Genomic DNA, 20,910 nt, shown 5'->3' with positions numbered 1-20,910 from the left:
CCAGCTGCGTCACTCCTGTCTCCACGTCCCTAGTGCTGGGATCACCTTTGTGTGAGCTCTGTTTCTCTTACTGACTGAATCAATTTCATGTAGCCCAGGGTGGCCTTGAACTAATAGAGATTCCTCTGCCTCCATCTCTCTAGTTCTGGTATTAAAAGTGTGTGTCACCACTGCCTGGCCTCTAGTGGCTTAGTTCGGCATTCTGATCTTCAGAAAGCTTTATTTGTTAAAACACAAACAAAATATTGTTGCAATGAGTTGCTAAGCCCTTCTTGTTCTCTGTAATAAAGTCCTTGAGATTCCAGGTTACATAGTAGGTGCCTTCCATCAGGACCAGCATAGCACAACCAACCCAGCTTTTTTGTGTGTGTCTATGGTTTCTTCAGTGTCTGTCAATTCTTCCTTACTGAATGACCCTAGTCAGGTTTCCAAGACTAAGCCTCATAGGCAGTTACAGGCAGACATGAGCTTCCAGATGTGGATGTTGGAAAAAGAACTCTGGTCTTCTGCAAGAGTGGCAAGTGCTCTTACCTGCTCAGCTTTCCTACAAGGTACCCTGTCCAGGTGACTGACAAGTCGATTGGATTAACTTTTAAGGGAGGGGAGGGGACAATGGTAGTCTTTGTTCTTTAGCAGAAAGCCTGGACTAGACAAGAGTGTTATGATGTTTACACAGTTCAGAATATCATGTCTCTATTCAACGTGAGATGTAGCACAGATCACATGTAGGCCCTGCTATCCTTGAGCTTACTATGTAGTTAGAGATGACCTTAAAATTCTGATCCTTTTGCTGTCTTCCTTTAGAGTGCTGTGGTGTGGGAAGTCCTTCTGTCTATGTGTTGCTTTTATTGGTTAATGAATAAAGAAACTGCTTTGGCCTGTAGCATGGCAGAACAGAGCTAGGCAGGGAAAACTAAACTGAATACTGGGAGAAAGACGGTGGAGTCAGGAGATGTTATGTAGCTGCCAGAGGGGAAAGATGCAAGCTGTCAGGTGGAACCTGGCCAGTAGGCCACAAGCATCAAGGTAAAATATAAAATAATAGAAATGGGTTAATTTAATATGTAAGAGCTTGCTAGAAATATGCTATAGTGACTGGCCATGCAATGATTTAATTAATACAGTCTCTGCGTGGTTATTTCAGGAGTCTGGGCAGCCAGGAAACGAACAAGCAGCTTCTGACAACAGTGCTGGGATTATAGGCATGCATCACTATGCCCTGCTTATGCAGGACATTCTAGACAATCACTCCACTAACTGAGCTTCACCCTCAGCCCCAGATTCCATTCTTTTAAGCAGTCATCAAAGCCTGCCATTTTGATTCTTGATTTTACAAACTGCTAATTATGAAGGAGAAGTCCATCTTCAATAATCTTTAAGGCTGCTAATATCTGACCAGTTACCTAGCACCCCTGATACTGCGTTGCAGGTTCTAATGCTATCAGTAACTTGTGTTGATGTTGCTCATGACCACCTTCTAAGCCAAACTACTGCCATTTTGGGGAGTTCAGCTGTGCCCTTTCAAAAGGATTATTCTAGCTGGGTTTGTTGACTGTATCCTCTCCTGGAGGGGTTGGAAGACCCTCACCTGAGTACCCAACAGCTCCCTACCACGTGCTGTATGCAGCTCTGGCCTAATTGAACAAGGGGCTAATAGCAGTGGCTCTCAACATGAGGGAGCCAATACAAGTGGCTCTGCTTCGTCCTGACTTAGGGTTAGAGTTCAAGCTTGTTTTTGCTCCTTCAAGGTCAAACAGCAGGCCTAAGGTGAAGTTGTTGAAAGTCTTGCCTAGATAACAGGGTGTTTGGCCTAAGGTGTAGCTACTGGGCCTTTTGAACTCTTGTTTGTTCCTTGTACTATGATTTTTTTAAAAAAAGTTCTTTTTGCCCTCCCCTTTGACTTGGGGTCTAAAAGGACTATGAAAAAGAAGCTTAAAGCTGCAGTATTCACTGACAGTGCTCTGGAATCCATTCTGTTTATTTCTTTTGTGTCTCTGTTATTTCTACACTTTCTCAATCTGCAATTTCTCAATCCATATGCCTCTCTCCAGGAACCAGCAAATTAGTCGGGCAGGAACCAACGTCAACCTTCCTAATGCTGTGACCCTTTAATGCAGTTCCTCATGTTGTAGTGACCCCCAGCGATAAAATTATTTTGTTGCTACCTCATAACTGTAATTTAGCTACTGTTATGAATGGTAATGTAAATATCTGATATGCGGGATATCTGATATGCAACCCCCCCAAAGGAGTCACAAACCACTGGTTGAGAACGGCTGGGCTAGAGTATATAGGATGAAGAAGAGTAGGAGAAGGGAGGAGCTCTATTTATGCCACTAGGGGAAAGCCATTATTCCAGCTGAGCAAAGACTTCCAGGTGCAGTCTTTTGGGGGAAGAGCACCCACAGCCCATAGGTAATCCCGCACCTGTGCTCTCTGTAAGTACATTTAATAAACTCACTGGTTTCTCAGAGTGTGCTTTGGTGGAATCAGGCCTCTGTTTGTCCGTTTGCTTTTGGGACCTTGTAAGAGGGGGTAGATACTGTTTACTTCTCCTTCCGGGGAAGGAATTTTAGCAGAACTTGATTACACACTATTTTTCAATTGTAAATTGAGGAGGCTAGGATTAATACAACAAATTTCTCTTGAAATTCTAGGATCAAGTGCAATATATAGCATAAGACTATTGAGTAAGGGTGTTTAGGTAGATGATAGATATAGACAGTGGAATTGGGAGAAGGGAAACTGAAAGACAACCCAAGCTCTGTTCCTGTTTGTACTACACAATATTGTAAATCCCTGATTGCAGTTTTCTTAATGAAGTGTAAGTTTATAAATAACAGAATGTCTTCATCCTAGGGTTAAGACATCCAGTAGAATGTCTTAACTCATGGCCAGCCATGAGATCAATCACGTGACCTTGAGTAATCTCAAAAAGGGGTTCCATGTGAAGTAACAAAACCAAAACCCTGCCCCTGTATTTTGTCTCCTGACAGAATGTCCCTTTGTGGTTTAAATATTCTTGAGGCTGCAAACGGGTTGTGTCTCATATATATAAAGACTCCAGGGCATTTCCCATAGCTGCACTAAAATGAAGAGTCTGGAACCTCATAAGATCTCAATTTCACTATATTATTATTAACATTGTAGTTTTGCAACCCATTTTCCCTTGTGGGCTTTGCTAGAGCAACACAGGAATAAATAGAGGACTTGGTTATCATGATGTGGAAGCGAGAATAATTTAAATTTTAATTTCTAAAATTACTTTTGACTTGTTTACCTTTCTCTGTTAAACGTTCGGTTTGAATTTAAACTCCATGGAAGCAAGTATATTCTATTCAAATCCATCATATTCCTGTGTCGGAATATTAATTACCTTACTTCCTGAATATACTACCCACCTCATTCCTAAATGCCACAATGCCGAACTCAATGTACTGCTACGTCGTCCCTTTGGAATACTTTGCTAAATAACTTTTGCTTCAACTGCCTATATCTCAACATTCTTTCCTTTTGGAGGAAAAGAATGGAGTCCCCTGTAAGAACCCTACCTTCAAAAATTTCAATATATAAGAAACAAATGAATCAGCGAACATTAAGAACCTGTCTTATGGAAGTCAATGTGGACTTGGATTAAGTGGAAAATAAAAGAACATGAAAGCAGATTTTTATATATTATTGTTTTAATGTTTAATCTGTTATCCTTTCTTCGCTGGTGATACTGTAAATATCGTAAGTTTTATGGCAACACAGGAACATGATGATTCATTCCGTGGTCGCCCCAACCGTTCTTGGGGGTTCTCTATATATTTAAGCAGATGTATTGGCTCAGACTGATATATTTAAGACCTAGGTCGCCTCTGAGCGATCCTTCCCGCCTTGCTGGCAAGTCAATTAACTTGTCTTAAACGGACTGTGTTGTGTGATGACTACACAACTGAGCGAAAGTCCCAGGACACAAGCTGTCAGGGAAACCACCAGGAGCCACACACAGCGGTCGGGAGGGGCGTGTCCTCAGGGAGCATGCGCAGAGGAGGCGGCGGAAGCGAGCGTTCCTAAGGCGGAAGTGACGCGACGCCGGCTTTCGGCTTACAGGCAGTGTAGCCGGTCTATGCCGGGAGGCGGCGGTGGCGGTGGCTGCTGATCTTCGAAGCGCGCCGGAGCGCGCCGGGCTGAGGCCCTGACGGGTAAGGCTTGCGGGAGGGCCGCGTGCCTGGCGGGGGACCCGGCGCTCGCGTCCCGTCTCGGCCGTGGAACCTAGGCCTGGCGAGTGTTGGGAACCGTCTCCGTGGTGACGAAGCTCTCCTTCCCAAGGACAAGTTTCTCCGGGGCCGCGATTGTGACGTGTGCCTGGGCTCGGGGTGGCGGTGGAGTGGGAAGCGCGGCGGAAGCGGGCGAGCTAGGCCGCGGCGGGCCCCGGGGATCGTCTACCGGGTAGGAGACTGGTGGAGCGCCCCGAGAGTGGCGGACACTAGGCCGTGGCGGCTTGGGGGGGACCCAGCCGTCAGCTAGTCCGACTGTTTTGGTTTGAGTGACTTTTGGAGGAAGAGGCGGGGACTCCCTGCGCCGCCTGATTTTGTGTTTACGTGTTTTGGCCTGATCTCTGGCTTCACTTGGGCTAAGAGATTAGTTGAGTCTTACTGTTTGGAAAGCGGCCCTCCCCTTGGAGCTTGGAGAAGGCTTTAAGAAATCTTGGGCAGAATAAGTTCGTTCTTTTACGTTTGGACTGGATTTTACGACTCCGCCCCCTCGCCCCACCCCCTGCCGAAGTTCACGGGTATTTGGACAGGTCCGAAGGTGCTGAGACAAGTTCCTGCTAGTGCTCGTCGCCCTAAAACTGTACTGTTAGAACTTAGCTAGCGTGGACGCATGTATTTCTCTACTGAGAAATATGAAGTGCAGTTTGTTCCTCAAAACTTCGTTGGAAAACGTTGTGGCATTTGACAATGATAGATTTCTGGCTTTATAGTTAGAAATTTAGATGGAAAAGTTTTCATCACTGCTTCCTGCCCGTAGTAAAAATTTTTTTTGATCAATACACGAATAAATACTAATTAAAATTGTAGTGCTCAATCCAAGAACATTTGCAAAGGATTGTTTGAATAACATTTCGTTAAAGAGGACTGATTGTGGACTTCTGAGCTTTAAGGTGCTCGCCGGGTGTGGAGGCCAAGTGCTCGCCTCCGTTCTGTTCTAAATGGTCAATGTGATCTCTGTGCGTCCCTTCCAAATGTTAGGATTACAGGCAAACGGCACCACTCTGAATTTAAGTTAGAGTTCTGCAGGAATATATTTGGCTGTGCTGGATATGACTTGCTAATCACCTTCCCCGTCCTCGTTGTTAAATTTCAAATACAGTTGTATTACTTGTTTTCAAGCTGTTACATTAACCGCAGCCATGTGTGTGAAATGTAACCAGTAATTGTTTTCTAGGACAAAAATAACATCTTCACATTATTAGTTGCAACTATTAGAGGATACTGTTTAAAAAATTTTTAAGACTCACTTGATGTGTATGAGTGTTTTGCCTGCACCTATATATGTGCACCGCATGTATGCCTCATGGCCACAGTCAGAAGAACTTGTCAGATCCCGTGGAACTAGAGTGATGGATGGTTGTGAACCACCATATGGGTGCTGGGAACCCAACCTGGGCCCTCTACCAGAGAGCAACAATTGCCCTTAACTACCGAGCCATCTCTCCAGCCCCTAGAATACTAAGTTTTTATGTCTGATCCTATCTATACGTTTATAGTTCTTTAGAGGAATAAACCTTACCTATAAGGTTTATTTTTACTTACTTATTGCTCACTGTATAGTCCTGGCTCTCCTGGAACTCTTCACATAGACCAGGCTGGCCTTAAACTCAGAGATCTGCCTGCCTCTATCTGCCTTCAGAGTGCTGATATTAAAAGTGTTTCCCACCAAACCCAGCTTTACCTATAAAGTTTATTGGATTTTCTTTTGGAATGGCTGTTATTCACTCCTGGCTCTTAAAGTTTATATTGTTTGAAATAAGCCTTAGGAGGAATTACAGATTTCCTGTCCCCTAATACTTATGGGCCAGGAACATAGTATTTTAGAAATGAACTTATAAAAAGTTAAATCAGATGTGATGTTTTATCACCTGGGATTCTAGCACTTGGGAGGTTTAGTCAGGGGAAGTGTCATGAGCTTGAAGACAGCCTGGACTACAGCACATAGAACATAGCCTTTCTCAACACAGAAAAACTACAGTTAGGTGCCACCTGGGCAGAATATAGGGCTACTCAGCTGTGAAGGCTACTGTTGGCGATAGAGATGTTTCAGGAGTGCAAATTTAACAAGGTCTCTGTGTCTGCCTACCCAAATGTTGGCTGATAGCGTATTTCTGAGAGTATGGTATTCAACAAACGAGGCAAGAGAGATGAAGAGTGAGTAAGGGAACTTACTGCCTACCAGGCTATTTTTATCCCCCTTCAGATGTTTCTGAACACTGGAACAAATATATGTAAGAACAAGTGTGTGTGTGTGTGTGTGTGTGTGTGTGTGTTTGTGTATGTAATGTTTTTGAGACAGGGCCTTGCTTTGTAGCTTTGATTGGGTCTGTAATTTACTATGTAGATCAGGCCTCCTAAACTCAGATCTGCCTGCCTCTATTTCCCAAGTGCTGGAAAGGCCCCTATTTTTGTAGCTTAAGATTTTTAAAAACATTGGCTGTCAACCACTATCTTAATTATGGCACTTTGCAAGGGTACAGAGTGTTCATGCAATGTTTTCTGTTGAAGGAAGTTAGACATGGGGCTTTTTATTGCCAGTTTGCTTTTATTGACTTTATTCTTGAAATTTATGACCATACACAAAAGGACTAGCAGTGAAATTAAGAATATATTTGCTGTTATTTTGTTACCCCAACTCCCAACACATTTGTTTTTTCTTCTGGAGTTTTTAAAGCAAATGCTAGAAATCAAGGCTTTTCACCTGTAATTAATGTAGTAGCTAAGTGATGATTAAAAACATAGAGATATTTTTCTTGAAGCTTAATCGGTAGGATAGGTGAATGCCTAAATTTAAAAAGCCAAGTCGGGATTTTTTTTTAATCTGTCTGTCTGTCTGTCTTGGGAGGCAGAGGCAGGGGAATCTCTGTGAGTTCGTGGCCAGCCTGGTCTACAGAGCTAATGCCAGGACAGGTAGGGCTGTTGCACAGAGAAACCCTTCCAAGTGCTGGGCTTAAAGGCATATACCACCACTGTCCCGACTAAAAAGCCTAGTTTTAACTTCATATGGAGCTACTGGAAGAAACAGTACCACACAAAGCTGTCCTGTTTGGGGCTTGTAAAAGCACAGGAGCAGTAAGTAAAGATGACATTGAAATACTTTCCTCTTTTTAATTTTAGCCATTTGCTTAGCTGAATGCCTACTAGCTCTTATTTACCTTTTCTATAGATATTAGTGAATTCTAGAAATAATAAAATTGGGTTTTAGTGCAAAGATGTCATAGAGCAGTGGTTCTCAATCTTCCTAGCACTGCAACCCTTTAATGCAGTTCTCATGTTGTGGTGACCCCAACCATAAAATTACTTTTGTTACTACTTCATAACTGTAATCTTGGTACTGTTACAAATTGTAAATATCTGGAAATGTTTGTGTTTTCTGATGGTCTTAGGAGACCCGAGTGAAAGTGTTGGTTGACACCTAAAGGGGTCATGACCTGATATTGAGAACCACTGTCAGAGTGTAGTTGATAGCCTGACACACATAAAGGAGTTGTGTGGTAGGAAGCATTCACTGTAGCATTTCAGGCATTGATTTCTAGACGTAGATGTCAGGCCCTTCAATTAGTGACTGGAAATTTTTTATTTACCTTTGGCCTCCCAACTTACTGTACTGTTTCTGTAGATAGGCTTTAGTGACAAGGAGGTAGAGTCTGGCACGGTGAAGTTGCCTGACCGTCCAGCTAAGCAGGGCCTGTTGTTTGCCCTGAACGGTAGTGAAGCTACCCTTCCAGGCATTACCACATTGTGATGCGGGGGCTTTGCACATTGCTTCTCCACTGGGCTATATGCTTTTATGACTTTGGCATTCTCAGTGAATTCCAGTGTTTTTAGTAGCTTTCTTGTTATTTCAGTTTCTTTTTACCTGTGGGAAGAGTGAAGCAGACTTACTGTGTAGGAGTGAATTTTTTTTTCTAATTTAAAATTAATGATTCATATTGTATTTATCCATGCTTAACTGTGTTTTAATAAAGGTAAAAAATAAATATAATAATAATAAAAATAATATATTGGCTTTTGTAAAATATTTCCATAGCTTTAATAGCATTGATTTTATATTTCTATTCTCCTAAGGGAAAAACTCAGGGCTTCATGCATGCTAGGCAAATATTCTACCAACTCAGTACATTCCCAGGTCTCTGTGTGTGTTAGTGTGGAAGCCAGAGGTGGATGTTAAGTATTTTCTTCTGTGGTTCTCCACCATATTTATTTTGAAGATAGTCTCTTTGAACCTGGAGTTTGCTCATTCAGCTTGAATGGCTGGCCAGAGAGCTCCTAGGATATACCTGGGGATACGAACTGAGGTAGTGATGCTAGAGCAAGCATCTCTTCTTACCCACCAAGCCATATCTTCAGTCTCCTTGTTTTTTATTTTTTTGATTGGTAAAAGTGAGTTTGGGCTGGGTGGTGGTGGCCCATGCTTTTAATCCCAGCACTCAGAAGGCAGAGGCAAGAAGATCTCTGTGAGTTCAAGGCCAGCCTGGTCTACAAAGCAAATTTCAGGATAGGCTCCAAAGCTACATAGAGAAACCATGTCTTGAAAAACTAAAAAACTAAAATAAACAAAACCAAAAAAACCCAAAACAAAATACAAATAAACAAACAAAAAATGAATTTGGGGGAGGGATTATTAAAATGAGGTTTATATCAACATGATCGTTTAAAAAAAATAACACAAGTACTTGCAGAAATTTAAATACATTGAATTATAAACTTAGGATTATGCCCCCAAAATTAAATTATTTAAGATATTCCGCATAGCTTGGAAAGTAAATTGGATAGAGTAAATAGAACTTAATCTTGCCTTAAGTTCAGAGATCTGAACTGGTATCCAGTTTAGATGGTGTTTTAAAGTATGTGCCCCCCCCCGACTTCTAGGTAGACTTCTTTTATAAAACTAGACAGTCTTTTTGTTGTTGTTGTTGTTTTTGGTGTAGTTTTTTGTTTTTTGGGGTTTTTTTTTTGTTTTTTTGGTTTTTATATACCTAAATATAACCTGCTCAGTCTGTGTAGTATCACTTTTATATGTTTTTAGTTACTGCCTACTTATTTTTCATAAGTATGTGCATAGGTAAAGTAAATGACTACTAAAAGTTAAGGTAGGTTTTGTTTTTGTTTTTAAAGAAAATATTAAACCCAGAAGGAAAGGATAATATCGATACAGGTAGAGGAACAAGTAGGAATTTTTTTTTTTTTTTTTTGACACAGGGTTTCTCTATGTAGCCCTGGCCATCCTTGAACTCACTCTGTAGACTAGTCTGGCATCAAACTCACAGAGATCCACCTGCCTCTGCCTCCCGAGTGCTGGGATTAAAGACATTAGTTACCATCCCTGGCAAGTAGGATTATTTTAAGTAACCAACTGAGAAAGTTTACATACTTACAAAGTTAAAAAACTGGTTTTCTATTTGTCTGCATAAAGAAATAAGGCTATTTGGAGAGACTGGGGTAGGGGAGTGTGTATATGTTGCATGTGTGCAGAATCACTGTGGTTGTTTTCTTCTAAAAGCCCTTAATGGTTCTAATATGAAACAAGGATTGAGAAGTAATGATCCAGGATATCACAATACTGCGTGAGAATGCAAACAGAATGTTAGCATCAGGGTAATCCAAACTCTAAAATCTGGGGAGAGGAGGGAGATGGGAAGACCTCAGTTACGAGGGGAACATGGTATTCAGGGATTCTGTACAGAAAGGAAGAGTTAATTCAACAATACTTAATAAAATACTGATAATTATTTTTTAATAATTTATTTTTATTTTATGTGCATTGGTGTTTTGTCTACATGTATGTCTGTGTGAGTATGCTGGTTCCCCTGGAACTGGAGCTATAAACAGTTGTAAACGGCCATCTTGGTACTAGGAATTGAACCTAGGTCCTCTGGAAGAGCCATCAGTGCTCTTAATGGTTAAGCTATTTTTCCAGCCCCTAAAATACTGATACTTAACTGTCTGTCCGTCGTCCTTCTCCTTCCCTTTCTCCCTCCCCCCCCCCACCTCCTTTTTTCCTTCCCTCCCCTATTGCTAGAGGCCAACAGCTTTATGTTGGTAGCGTCTATATTAAAATGCTGATGGTTTCTTTGATTTATGTTAGACTAGAAGCAGAGGGCTTGGCTTTCCAGGAGAGCTGCGTTGTATAGAGTTGAATTTGGTTTTGAGACAGATCTATTTTTTACTTTTAAACTCACTGTGGCTTCCTGTATCATATTAGCTTTGTATATTAAATTTTATTTTAGTATTTGACCACATTTTAAAGGAATATTTCTCATGTTTAAGACATGCAAATATTTAAAATTAGAATTGACAGCTATATTTGTGTGTGAGGTGCTGGGGTTGATCCTAGGGTCTCATATACAAGGAACAAGCTCTGGACCCACACTTTGCTGTATCCAGTCGCAAAAGTTACATAGGTTTTTAAAGTGTAGGTTTATTCTTAGCTGACAGTGTTAACTTGTGTGAATTACTCTTTTCAGATTCGCAATGACATCCTTTCAAGAAGTCCCATTGCAGACTTCCAACTTTGCTCATGTCATCTTTCAAAATGTGGCTAAGAGTTACCTTCCTAATGCACACTTAGAGTGTCATTACACCTTAACTCCATATATCCATCCACATTCCAAAGACTGGGTTGGTATATTCAAGGTAAGAAAAGCTTCTGAAAATGTTGTCTTCCTTGTAGATTATTTTTATTTTATCCTTTTAGAAATTACTTTTAGTGTGTGTGTGTGTGTGTGTGTGTGTGTGTGTGTGTATACATGCCATGGTTTGTGTCTAGTCAGAGGACTACTTAAAGGAGTTGGTTTACTCCTTCTACCATGTCTGTTTTGGGGATTGAACTCAGGTCATCGGGCTTGGAGGCTGGCACCTTTACATGAGGAGACTTCCCTATAATCTGCATATTTTCTCTTATACTAGCCTTTCTTAACAAACACTATTAAAATTTCAATTTTATGCCAGTAGTAGCACATGCCTTTAATCCCAGCACTCGGGAGGCAGAAGCAGGTGTAACAAATCAACCTTAAATTTGTATCAGTAGACCAAAGTCCATACTAATGTAAAGTATTCTTTTCTATATCATGTTCACCTTTAAATGAAAACAAACATTTATAAACAATCATTTTGGGAATTTGAAAATAGTTTTCTCCAAGCTTTCTCCTGCTGTTTGTTGGGCTAAGGATTTTTAGGATTCATGGAGACTTTTGAAGGGGGTCTTGTTCTATCAAATCACATTAGCCTTGAAGGAATCCACATGGTCTCATCTTTTGTGGAAACTGTCGAGGGCCATGTGGGCCCCAACATAGATAACTATTTTCCCTAATTAGACTGGAACGGAGTCACGAGGAGTAATCAGACACAGCTTACACGGTCATCCTTGAAGGGCAAGATCTGATCCTTCATTTATTCTCCAAACAGTTTATGTATCATCACAACAATTAAGCGGGAAAACACATTAGGCTGTATCCTAGGTAACCAGGTGAATGGCCTTCTGTCACTAATGCATCTACCTGTTTGCGAGTATGCTTGCTGTCACATAGGCCATGAATTAGCATCTCTATAAGACATCCTCCAAATTACGAAAGGAAGGAGCATCAAACATCCTGATCAGCTTCAGCCAACACCTCTCCTCAGGTGATCTACATTAATAACAAAAGAAAGTAGGAGCAGCACATCCAGGCTGTTGTTAGGCTGAGACAGCTTGTCTGCAAAGCTACGTGACCACCTCAGACTGGGCCTATGGCTCTTGTGCCATACTGAAATATGGGCCTACAGGGAACAAAAGCAAAATCTCTTTTTCCAAAGTAACATGTCGTTAGACTCAAATTTTGAAGTCAAGGTACCTTTAAAATATATATTAGGTTAGTAGCCTTCAGAATCAGATGTTTTTCAGCAGCTTATTCATTAATAGTAAAAAAAATCAAAAGAAAATACAATAATACACATAATCCAGACTTTCTGTGTATATTTCATCTTTATGTGTGCCTTAATTTGTTTTACTCCTTTAATCTATGACTGTCTGTATGTATACTCTTCTCTCCTAAGCCTATGTACATTTACCCAACTCTGACCCATGCAAAGGTCTTTGTCATCTGAATCTGTCTTATTGTGTATGTGTGATCAATTTCTGACCAGGAGAGTTTTTTGTTTTTGTTTTTTTCTCTTTTTTAAATGCTAAGCATGCATGACTAGGATTAATGCTGCGTCTTTGCCTGTTGACTCCGCCCCATCCATAATGGCAGAGGTGTGTTCACTGCTTCTGCGAGCCATGCTCACTGCCCCAGCTCCATGGATGCAGCGGGTCTGTGTTGCCATCAAATAAATTGTAATACTCTTCTCATAAACCCCATTAAAGTGCAGGACCTCCTGAAAGAGCCAGAGCCATTTGTTTTGCCAGCATAGACCAGGAAACTGGCTCTTAAAGAAGTCAAGCCTCTGTCCACCTCCAGCAAAACAGAACCTATCTGAAAAAAATGCAGCTGCTAAGAAGCTATGCTTAACTCTTTCCTTTTGTATCTAGAACTCCTTCCCAAACTCTCTCAGGTTTTATGTGGATGTAGTTACTTCACATTGACACCATTTTTAAGCAGAGACTACTTTCATTCCCAGCTGCCCAGATCTGAATAATCACATAAAAACTTTATTAATTATAACAGTTTGGACTATTAGCTCAGGCTTCTTATTAACTAATTCTTACACCTTGAATTAACTCATTTCTGTTATTTTATATTTTACCATGAGGCTTGTGGTTTGTTAACTTGATTCTTGGACTGCTACATGGCGTCTTCTTGACTCCGCCTACTCTCTCTGTATCTCTTTTTGAATTTCCTGCCTGACTTTACTCTGCTAAGCAATTGGCCAAAAGCTTTATTCATTAACCAGTAAAAGCAACACATAAACAGAAGGACATCCCACATCAAAAACTTTTTAGAATCATTCTATGTGTGCATAAACCTGTGTTTTCTGTACTGGGGATTGAACCTAGGGCTTCATGGGAAAGTACTGTACAAGGAACTGCATCTTCAACTCACAATCTTTTTTTTTCTTTAAATTCTAAATTTTCTCCCATTTCACATTTAAGGAGGGAAAACCCACTCATTTCTTTAGAGTCTCAAATTGTCTTTAGTCATTTGTGATTGATTTTGTGCAGCTGTGTAGTCATGTAGTACCTCTTTTGTTATGTATCACTTAAATATTGCTCGTACTGTAGTTGTCCTGTTCTTAGGTGACTTTTCCATTTTATTTGAGAGAACAGTAAATTCTTTGTTGTCTGGTTCATATAGTCATCACTGATTTTTCATAATATTTACTTGAAAATTATGCTTCAGTGGTTGCTACTTTTGTATTCATGGTGCTGGAGGTTTTCTGAATTTTTCTGGCTCTTCGGAATATAGTAGAGAACAAATATGGTCATGACTAGTGAAAGTAATTCACGGGTAGCCAAACATACATACGATTTCAAATTGAAATTTGGATTGAAATATGATTGTCTCATCTGTATAAATTAAGTAGCAAGAAAGAACAAGTTGGCACATTAAGAATCTAGAAGTGTTGGGCTGGAGAGATGGATCAGCAGTTAAGAGCATTGCCTGCTCTTCCGGAGGGCTAACTGTATACATAATAAATAAATATATATAAAAAAGTTATTTCAAATTATTTTTAAAAAAAGAGTCTAGAAGTGATGGAAGGCAGCAAAATCATATTTGCATCAAACAAGGGGTGCTTTCTTCTGGTGTTTTGAGACAGAGTCTACTCTGTACCTTAGAGTAGGCTAGAATTCTCTGTACACCTTTGGCTGCTCCAAAAAGACAATTCCTATTTACTGTGTGGGTCTCAGTGACTGGGTTGTCAGGTTTGGTGGCAAACCTTTTACCCATTGAACTATCTCTCTGTACCTTACCCCCTCCCCCCCCAGGGTCTTTGTCTGGTGTGGTGGCACTCACCTTTAATCTCAGCTCTCAGTAGGTAAAGGCAGGTGGATCTCTGAGTTCTAGGATTGCCTGGTCTACATACTGATTTCCAGAACAGCCAGGGTTATGTAGAGAGACCCTGGCTTGAAACAAAAACCAAACAAAAGACTGTCTTAATGCAGCCTACGTAGGAGGACACAGATTGGCTGTGTAGTTGATGTTGGGCCAAGCTTTTAGAATCTTTATTCTGCTTAGGTCAGTTGTGGAAATCCTCTTGTGAATTTTTCAATTGAATTATTGTATTCCCAATCTCCGACTGTCTGTCTGTCTCTGCCTCTCTTTGTTATACTTCATTGTTTTTTGTAGAGTTGATTGCTATATAGTTTTTTGGGAGTGCATTGAACTTGATTAAAAAAATTATCTTGGATTGTTGGTCAGATAATACATTAAACTCTATTTCTGGAGGTTATTTCAGCTTAATGTGTCTTAAGATTTATTTTCTTCCTTTGGACTTCCCATTCTTCAGAAGAATTTTCCCATTTTGTGAATTTCATAAAGTAGCCTCCTCTTTGATCCATCTAGGCTTGTTTTGTGCAGGAATGATTTGCACCATATACTCTGCCCAAAGGCTGTTAATTCTTTTACTGGGATGTGTTGTGGCCCCTTTGTGCAATTTCCCGACCAGAAAGCATTGCCTGTTTCAGGACTTTGTTCTCTTTCTCCCTCTTGTGTCTGTCTGTGGTACTGCATGTTCTCTGTTGCAAAGGGCTGTTGAACAGTCCCTTTCCCACAGTGCTTAGGCACCCAAAGTATCCTGGTTTTGTCAGTGTCAAGTTAGGTGAGGCCCAAACTTGCACAGCCCATCACAAAGTCAAAATGTTAAGTGCATGTCCCACCCTTTCCCGACCCCCGCAGTTATGCCTACTGAGGGGAAGGACCTTTGTGGTTGTTAGAAAACAATTGTTTTTTTTTGTTCTGCAGTGTAGCTATTCTTGAACTTTAGCTCGCCTGCAGTGCTTGTTTTTGTAATGGGCGTTTGGAGTCCTCTCAAAGGATTTTCTGGATTATGCCCTGTTAAATCGATGGCTGCCTGGGAGCAGGGCTGTTAAGTCTCCTCTGTGTTACTTCACTTTTCCCTTCACTCATTGGGTAAAGGGTGACTTTTGAAACAGTTTGTATGTTTCTCATTGCAGACAAAAGAAGAACCATTTTTTTCTGTCTTAACAAGTATTTCTGTCAGGAATTAAATACAGTGCCAGTATTGGAAGGAAAGAGGTAGAGTTTCAAAAGTTATAAAGAGCCCTCTATTCTGTCAGGAAAAGAGTGAGGAGCACGTCAGTGGTTGAGAGCTTTGAACTTTAAGTTCAGATTCAGTTAGCTCTCATTAATAGAACACAGCTCAGTATTATTTTGTCTGTAAACTGAGGTTAATCAAAATCGTAGGATGTGGGGTTGGTGAAGATAGCTCATAAAATAACACCAAGGCAGGCAGCCGAATTTCAGTCCCCAGAAGGAAAGATGTTTGGTGGTATGTGTACACAAGCACATTTGTGTATATAGACACACGCACATACACTAAAGAGAGCCTAGGAAAATCCTAGAATATGTAATCTAAAGCTGTATTGGATGTATAGTTTTATGTAATGTTGCTAGCAATGTACTTGCTTTAAACTTATCTCTAATTACACTGTATAATTTTTTAGAAAACACAATTTGAAATCAGTAGTGTATATATTTAAGTTGAAAATATTACATGTATTTAATTTAATTATATATTTGTTGTATGTGGTACTGGATTATGTAAGGACATTTCTCATGAGTGTACAATGTGCTTTGAACATCTTTTCTTGTATTCCTCCAGGCTGAAAATGTTGTTAGGTGAAAATGTTATTAATAGGTGGTGTAAATGATCTCTAAGAATGTAATTACTCCCTTTATCCAAAATTTATAAATTGCTTTTAGGCAAAACTTGCATAGGTGAGAGATCAGTGGATTTAAGTTATAGGAAAGTGTCTACATTTTAAAAAAAACAAGAAAAACAACAACAACACCCCAAATAGACCCTAAATATGAGGTATTAAGCAATAAGTTACTAAAAGTCCACAAGGTGGGGGCTAGGAAGATGGCTTAATCAGTAAATTGCCATAGTTGACCTGAATTTGGATCCTTAGCACCCATGACATAAAGCTGGGTCTACATGTCTGTAATCTCTATGTTGGGCCGACAGAGACAAAAGACATCTAGGGTGTGCTGATCAGCTAGTTTAGCCAAATTAGTGAGCTTCAGGATCAGCGAGAGACCTTGTCTCATAAAACAAGGTGGAGAAGCCGGGCGGTGGTGGCGCACGCCTTTAATCCCAGCACTCGGGAGGCAGAGGCAGGCGGATCTCTGTGAGTTCGAGACCAGCCTGGTCTACAAGAGCTAGTTCCAGGACAGGCTCCAAAGCTACAGAGAAATCCTGTCTCGAAAAACCAAAAAAAAAAAAAAAAAAAAAAAAAAAAAAAAAAAAAAAAAAAAAAAAAAAAAAAAACAAGGTGGAGAGCAATTGAGGAGGACACTCAACATTGACTTCTGGCCTCTCTATCCTTATATATACACCTCTGCACACACAACATTCACACAAATCTACTGTGTCTAGTGGCATAAATATTTTAAATAAAACAGAAGACTTTATCTTTGTGTGTGTATGTGAATTGTCTTGGAGAAATTAGATAGCACTTTGTATTTGAATCTATAGTAGAGACGTCATTCAATTTATGTAAATTGCTGCAGCTTTAGGTCACAGTTTAATAAATCAAAGTTGGACACGCCTGTTAACAACTCTAGATTTGTAAGCGTTAAATACATATTTTAACTTTTGGATGTAATAGAAATGCTGTATCTAGCTAATATTAAAATAATTACTCAAATTCCTTGTTTACTTTTTCTCCTTTAGGTTGGCTGGAGTACTGCTCGTGATTATTACACATTTTTATGGTCTCCTATGCCTGAACATTATGTGGAAGGATCAACTGTCAATTGTGTACTCGCATTTCAAGGTAAGAGCTAAAAACTGAAGGACTTGATCAAGCTAGCTGACTGTATTGTTGTTGTTTGTGTCAGGCATGTCTAAATGAGTGTCTTTGTTGAGTGAAAATCAGGTGACTATAAATACCAAATGTAGGGCACACAATGTTTTCATAGCTATTCAGAATGCCTTTCTTTTTTAAATGAAGCAAACTTGGGATTTCTTAAGAAAAGGTTTTGATATATGTCTTAACTGGGGTTACCATTGCTGCGAAGAGACCATGACCATGGCAACTCTTAAAAAGAAAACATGTAGTGTGGTGGCTTGCTTACAGTTAGAGGTTCAGTCAGTCCATCATGACAGAGAACATGGCATGCAGGCAGGCATGGTTCTACATCTTACAGCCAACATGAAGTTGACTGAATTGTTGCACTGAAGTCACCCTTGAGAAAAAAAGACCTCAATGCCCACCCAACAATGACATACTTCCTCCAAAAAGACCACACCTCTGTTGGGGGCCATTTTCTTTCAGACCACCACAATACAGCACAGTTTCTATGTGAGTATTAAGAAGCTAAGGGACACAAGTAAGAGAACAGAAGTCTATGTTCTCACACAAAAGCCGAGGATTGGTTGCTTCTAGGGAAAAGTATCGACCAAGGATGAAGTTCAAGTTGCCCCAATACTCATTCATTTCTACTTTCAAAAGACCCTTTCATTTACTCCAGCTTTTGATTTGTCACTTGTATCTGTGAGGGACATAAGGCTAGCGTGCTCTTCTTTCAGGGCTGTTGTCTTCTTTCTGGCTCCTTTGGGAATAGTAGTTCATAGGAATGTGGATCTGTGGCTTTAACAAGTCCACTATTGTGTTTACTAGCAGCAGCTTAGAAGAAAAGGAATATGACTTTATTTATGCACTGAGAAAACAGTTCCTGAGATCTCGACTTTCATCGTGGGTCCTTAGACCAAAAGTTTATCTTCTCGGTGAGAGTAAAAGGCTTTATGTGCTATGATTGCGCTCCAGACGGACTGTAGATAATGAACAGGAACCGTGTGTCTCCAAAGATGGTAAAAGGACACTTACCTGTCCTTTCTATTGCTGTGTTGTGAATAAGGCAGCTTATACAAGAGTTTATTTTGGGGGCTTACAGTTTCAGAGAGAGAGAGCGCCCATGGTCATCATGTGGATAGAATGGTGGCAAGCATGGCACTGCAGCAGTCGCTGAGAGCTGAGACGTCACAAGGCAGAGAGAGCTAACTGGGAATGGCAGGACCTTTGAAACGTTAAAGCATGCCCGCAGTGACACAACTCCTTCAATAAAGTCACATCTCCTAATCCTTCCCAAATGGTTCTATCAGTTGAAGACCAAACATGTAGATAAACGAGCATAGGGGGGCCATATTCAGACTACCAGAGTCACACATATACATGTATATATCAGTATATTTACATGTATATCTATAGCTATATCTATCTCTCTATATATATATATCTAGAGATAGATATAGATATAGATATATACATGTATACACACATATGCAGAGAAGGAGAAAGAGAATAGGAATGAATATGAGTGTTGGGTGTTTGCTGTAGCCAAGGCTAGCTATGGACTTGTGATCTTCCTGCTCAGCCTCCTGAGTGCTGATGGGGTTTATAGACATGTAACACCATGCCTGGGTAAGCTGGAACTCAGTTAAAAAATGTATGACATGGGCCTGTAATACTAGAACTTCACAGTTAAGTGGGAAGTGGATACAGAAGTCAGAAACTTGAGACCTGCCTCTAAAATACAAGGTGGAAGAAGAGAACCAACTCAAAACACACATTCACAGGCATTTTTTGGGGGGGGGGGCACAAAGTATAACATTTATAGTATTAATAAAGACAAGACTTGGGTTCTCGACTGTTATTTAGGGGCTGGGATTGTAGCCTAATGGTGATGTACTTAGCATGTACAAGACCCTGAGTTCAAATCTCCACACTTGCCATCAGCCAGAAACATGTTTATATCTCTAGTTAATCTTTTAATATATAGACTTTAAAAAATTCTATGTAACATTTCAATTTATGAAATACTATTTTTGAAGATTTATTTATTCATCTATTTATGTATATGAGTGCTCTGTCTTTATGCACACCTTTGTGCACACTAGAAGAAGAAATCTAATCCCATTATAGATGATTGTGAGCCTCCATGTGGCTTCTGGGAATTGAACTGAGGACCTCAGGAAGAGCATTCAAGTCCTCTTAACCGCTGAGCCATCTCTCCAGGCCCCATATATGGACTCTTTTAGATGATCAAATTTAAACATGTGCTAGAGCTCGTTTTGTTTCATTTCATTTTTTTTTCTTAAAAGATGTAAACTTATTTCTGTTTGATATGTCATCCTTACCCCCACCCTCCAATAGGGTTTCTCTATGGAGACCTGGCTGCCTTAGAACTCAACTCTGTACATCAGGCTAGACTCAAACTCAGAGATACACCTGCCTGGTGTGTACTACCACTGACTGACCCTCTGTCTTTGTTGTGAATTTTTTTTTAATTAAGTAAATTTGTTCTAGTGGCTAATACATTTATTAGTGACTTAGCAAATATACCAAACACATCCAATTTATTTGTCTTTACCTGAAGACATTTTCCTGGATGCCAAGCACAGGAACAGTAAAGAAGTTTTACAAATTCAGTAGTGTTTTTAGTTTGAGTTTTATGTGTATTTTACTGAAGACTGATGTCACATTATAGATTGACTTATTTTTTTTACTTGGTTGTGCTTAAATTGTAGCACTGATTGAATACATTTATTTGAAATACTTTTAAAGAAGATTATTTTAGGTAGTTTTTAAAGTTATACAAGAACATCATCTATATTGTAGGATTTTTCTTTAATTTTTTTAAAAAAATCATTAAACTATGTCTCTGTGTGTATGTCTGAAAACTTGAAAACTTGGAGCAGTCAGAAAATAACTTAGAGGAATTGATTCACTCCTACTATTTGGGCATTGGGATTGAACTCAGGTTGCCAGGTTTAGTGTCAGGCTTGGTGGATAGTGCCTTTATTAACTGAGCCATGATTCTGGCCCTTTATTTTTGTTTTAAAGGCTGATTTAATTTTCTGTGTATGGATGTTTTACTTGCATATAGGTCTGTGTGTCCAGGTGAGTGATTGGTATCCAGAAACCAGAAGAAGATATTGAATCTCATGTAACTGGAGTTAGAGATGGTTGTGAGCCACCATGTGGGGGCTGGGAAGTGAGTCCGTGTTCTCTGCAAGAGCAGCAAGTGATTTTAGCCAGTTGCTGAGTTGCAATACTTTTAATTAAAGCATACATTTTGCTTAGGTATTAGCAGTTTTTCCATTGATGCTTTCTTCCTGCTGTTAGCACCAACCCTAACCCCATATGCATATATTTGTCAAATCCTAATCTCCTTGGTGTCTTGTCGTCTTTGAGGATTACCCTTGAGTAATCCTCATTTGGGATTAATTTGCTGTTTTTCTCATGTTAATACAAAGATTACACATTATGGGGGGAGGGTGTCATAGTCTCTGCATTGTGTCTGAGAGTGCTTATACACTTATTGCTGCTGGGGTTCATCAGATCATTAATGCCGTCTGGACTCTGCTACCATAAAGTTAGTAGTTTTTTCTTTGTAATGAAACAATGTTATCGAGTGAGCTACTTTAAAACTATGAAAATATCTTGCTTATCTTTATGTTTCAGCCACAAATTTCAGTATCCCTCAGT

General features: G+C 40.0%; 1 protein-coding gene across 3 annotated transcripts in view; it reads left to right on the top strand.

Moving 5' to 3' along the window:
• Tax1bp1 (Tax1 binding protein 1) overlaps window positions 1-20,910 on the top strand; it is a 64,327-nt gene that overhangs the window by 777 nt on the left and 42,640 nt on the right. For 2 of the 3 annotated variants that reach the window (XM_038318475.2, XM_038318473.2), the window contains exons 1-3: window positions 4,061-4,187; window positions 10,727-10,895; window positions 17,094-17,196. In XM_038318475.2, the coding sequence (XP_038174403.1) occupies window positions 10,734-10,895; window positions 17,094-17,196 (265 nt within the window). In that variant the 5' untranslated portion in view covers window positions 4,061-4,187; window positions 10,727-10,733. Of the gene's footprint in view, window positions 1-4,060; window positions 4,188-10,726; window positions 10,896-17,093; window positions 17,197-20,910 lie in introns of those variants that run through there. The other variant, XM_038318474.2, reaches the window with a different exon arrangement.

Source organism: Arvicola amphibius, chromosome 2 (genome assembly GCF_903992535.2).
Source record: "Arvicola amphibius chromosome 2, mArvAmp1.2, whole genome shotgun sequence".
Taxonomy (NCBI): domain Eukaryota; kingdom Metazoa; phylum Chordata; class Mammalia; order Rodentia; family Cricetidae; genus Arvicola; species Arvicola amphibius.
The sequence above is the reverse complement of the archived record's forward strand: the minus strand, read 5'-3'. Positions and strand labels throughout refer to the sequence as shown.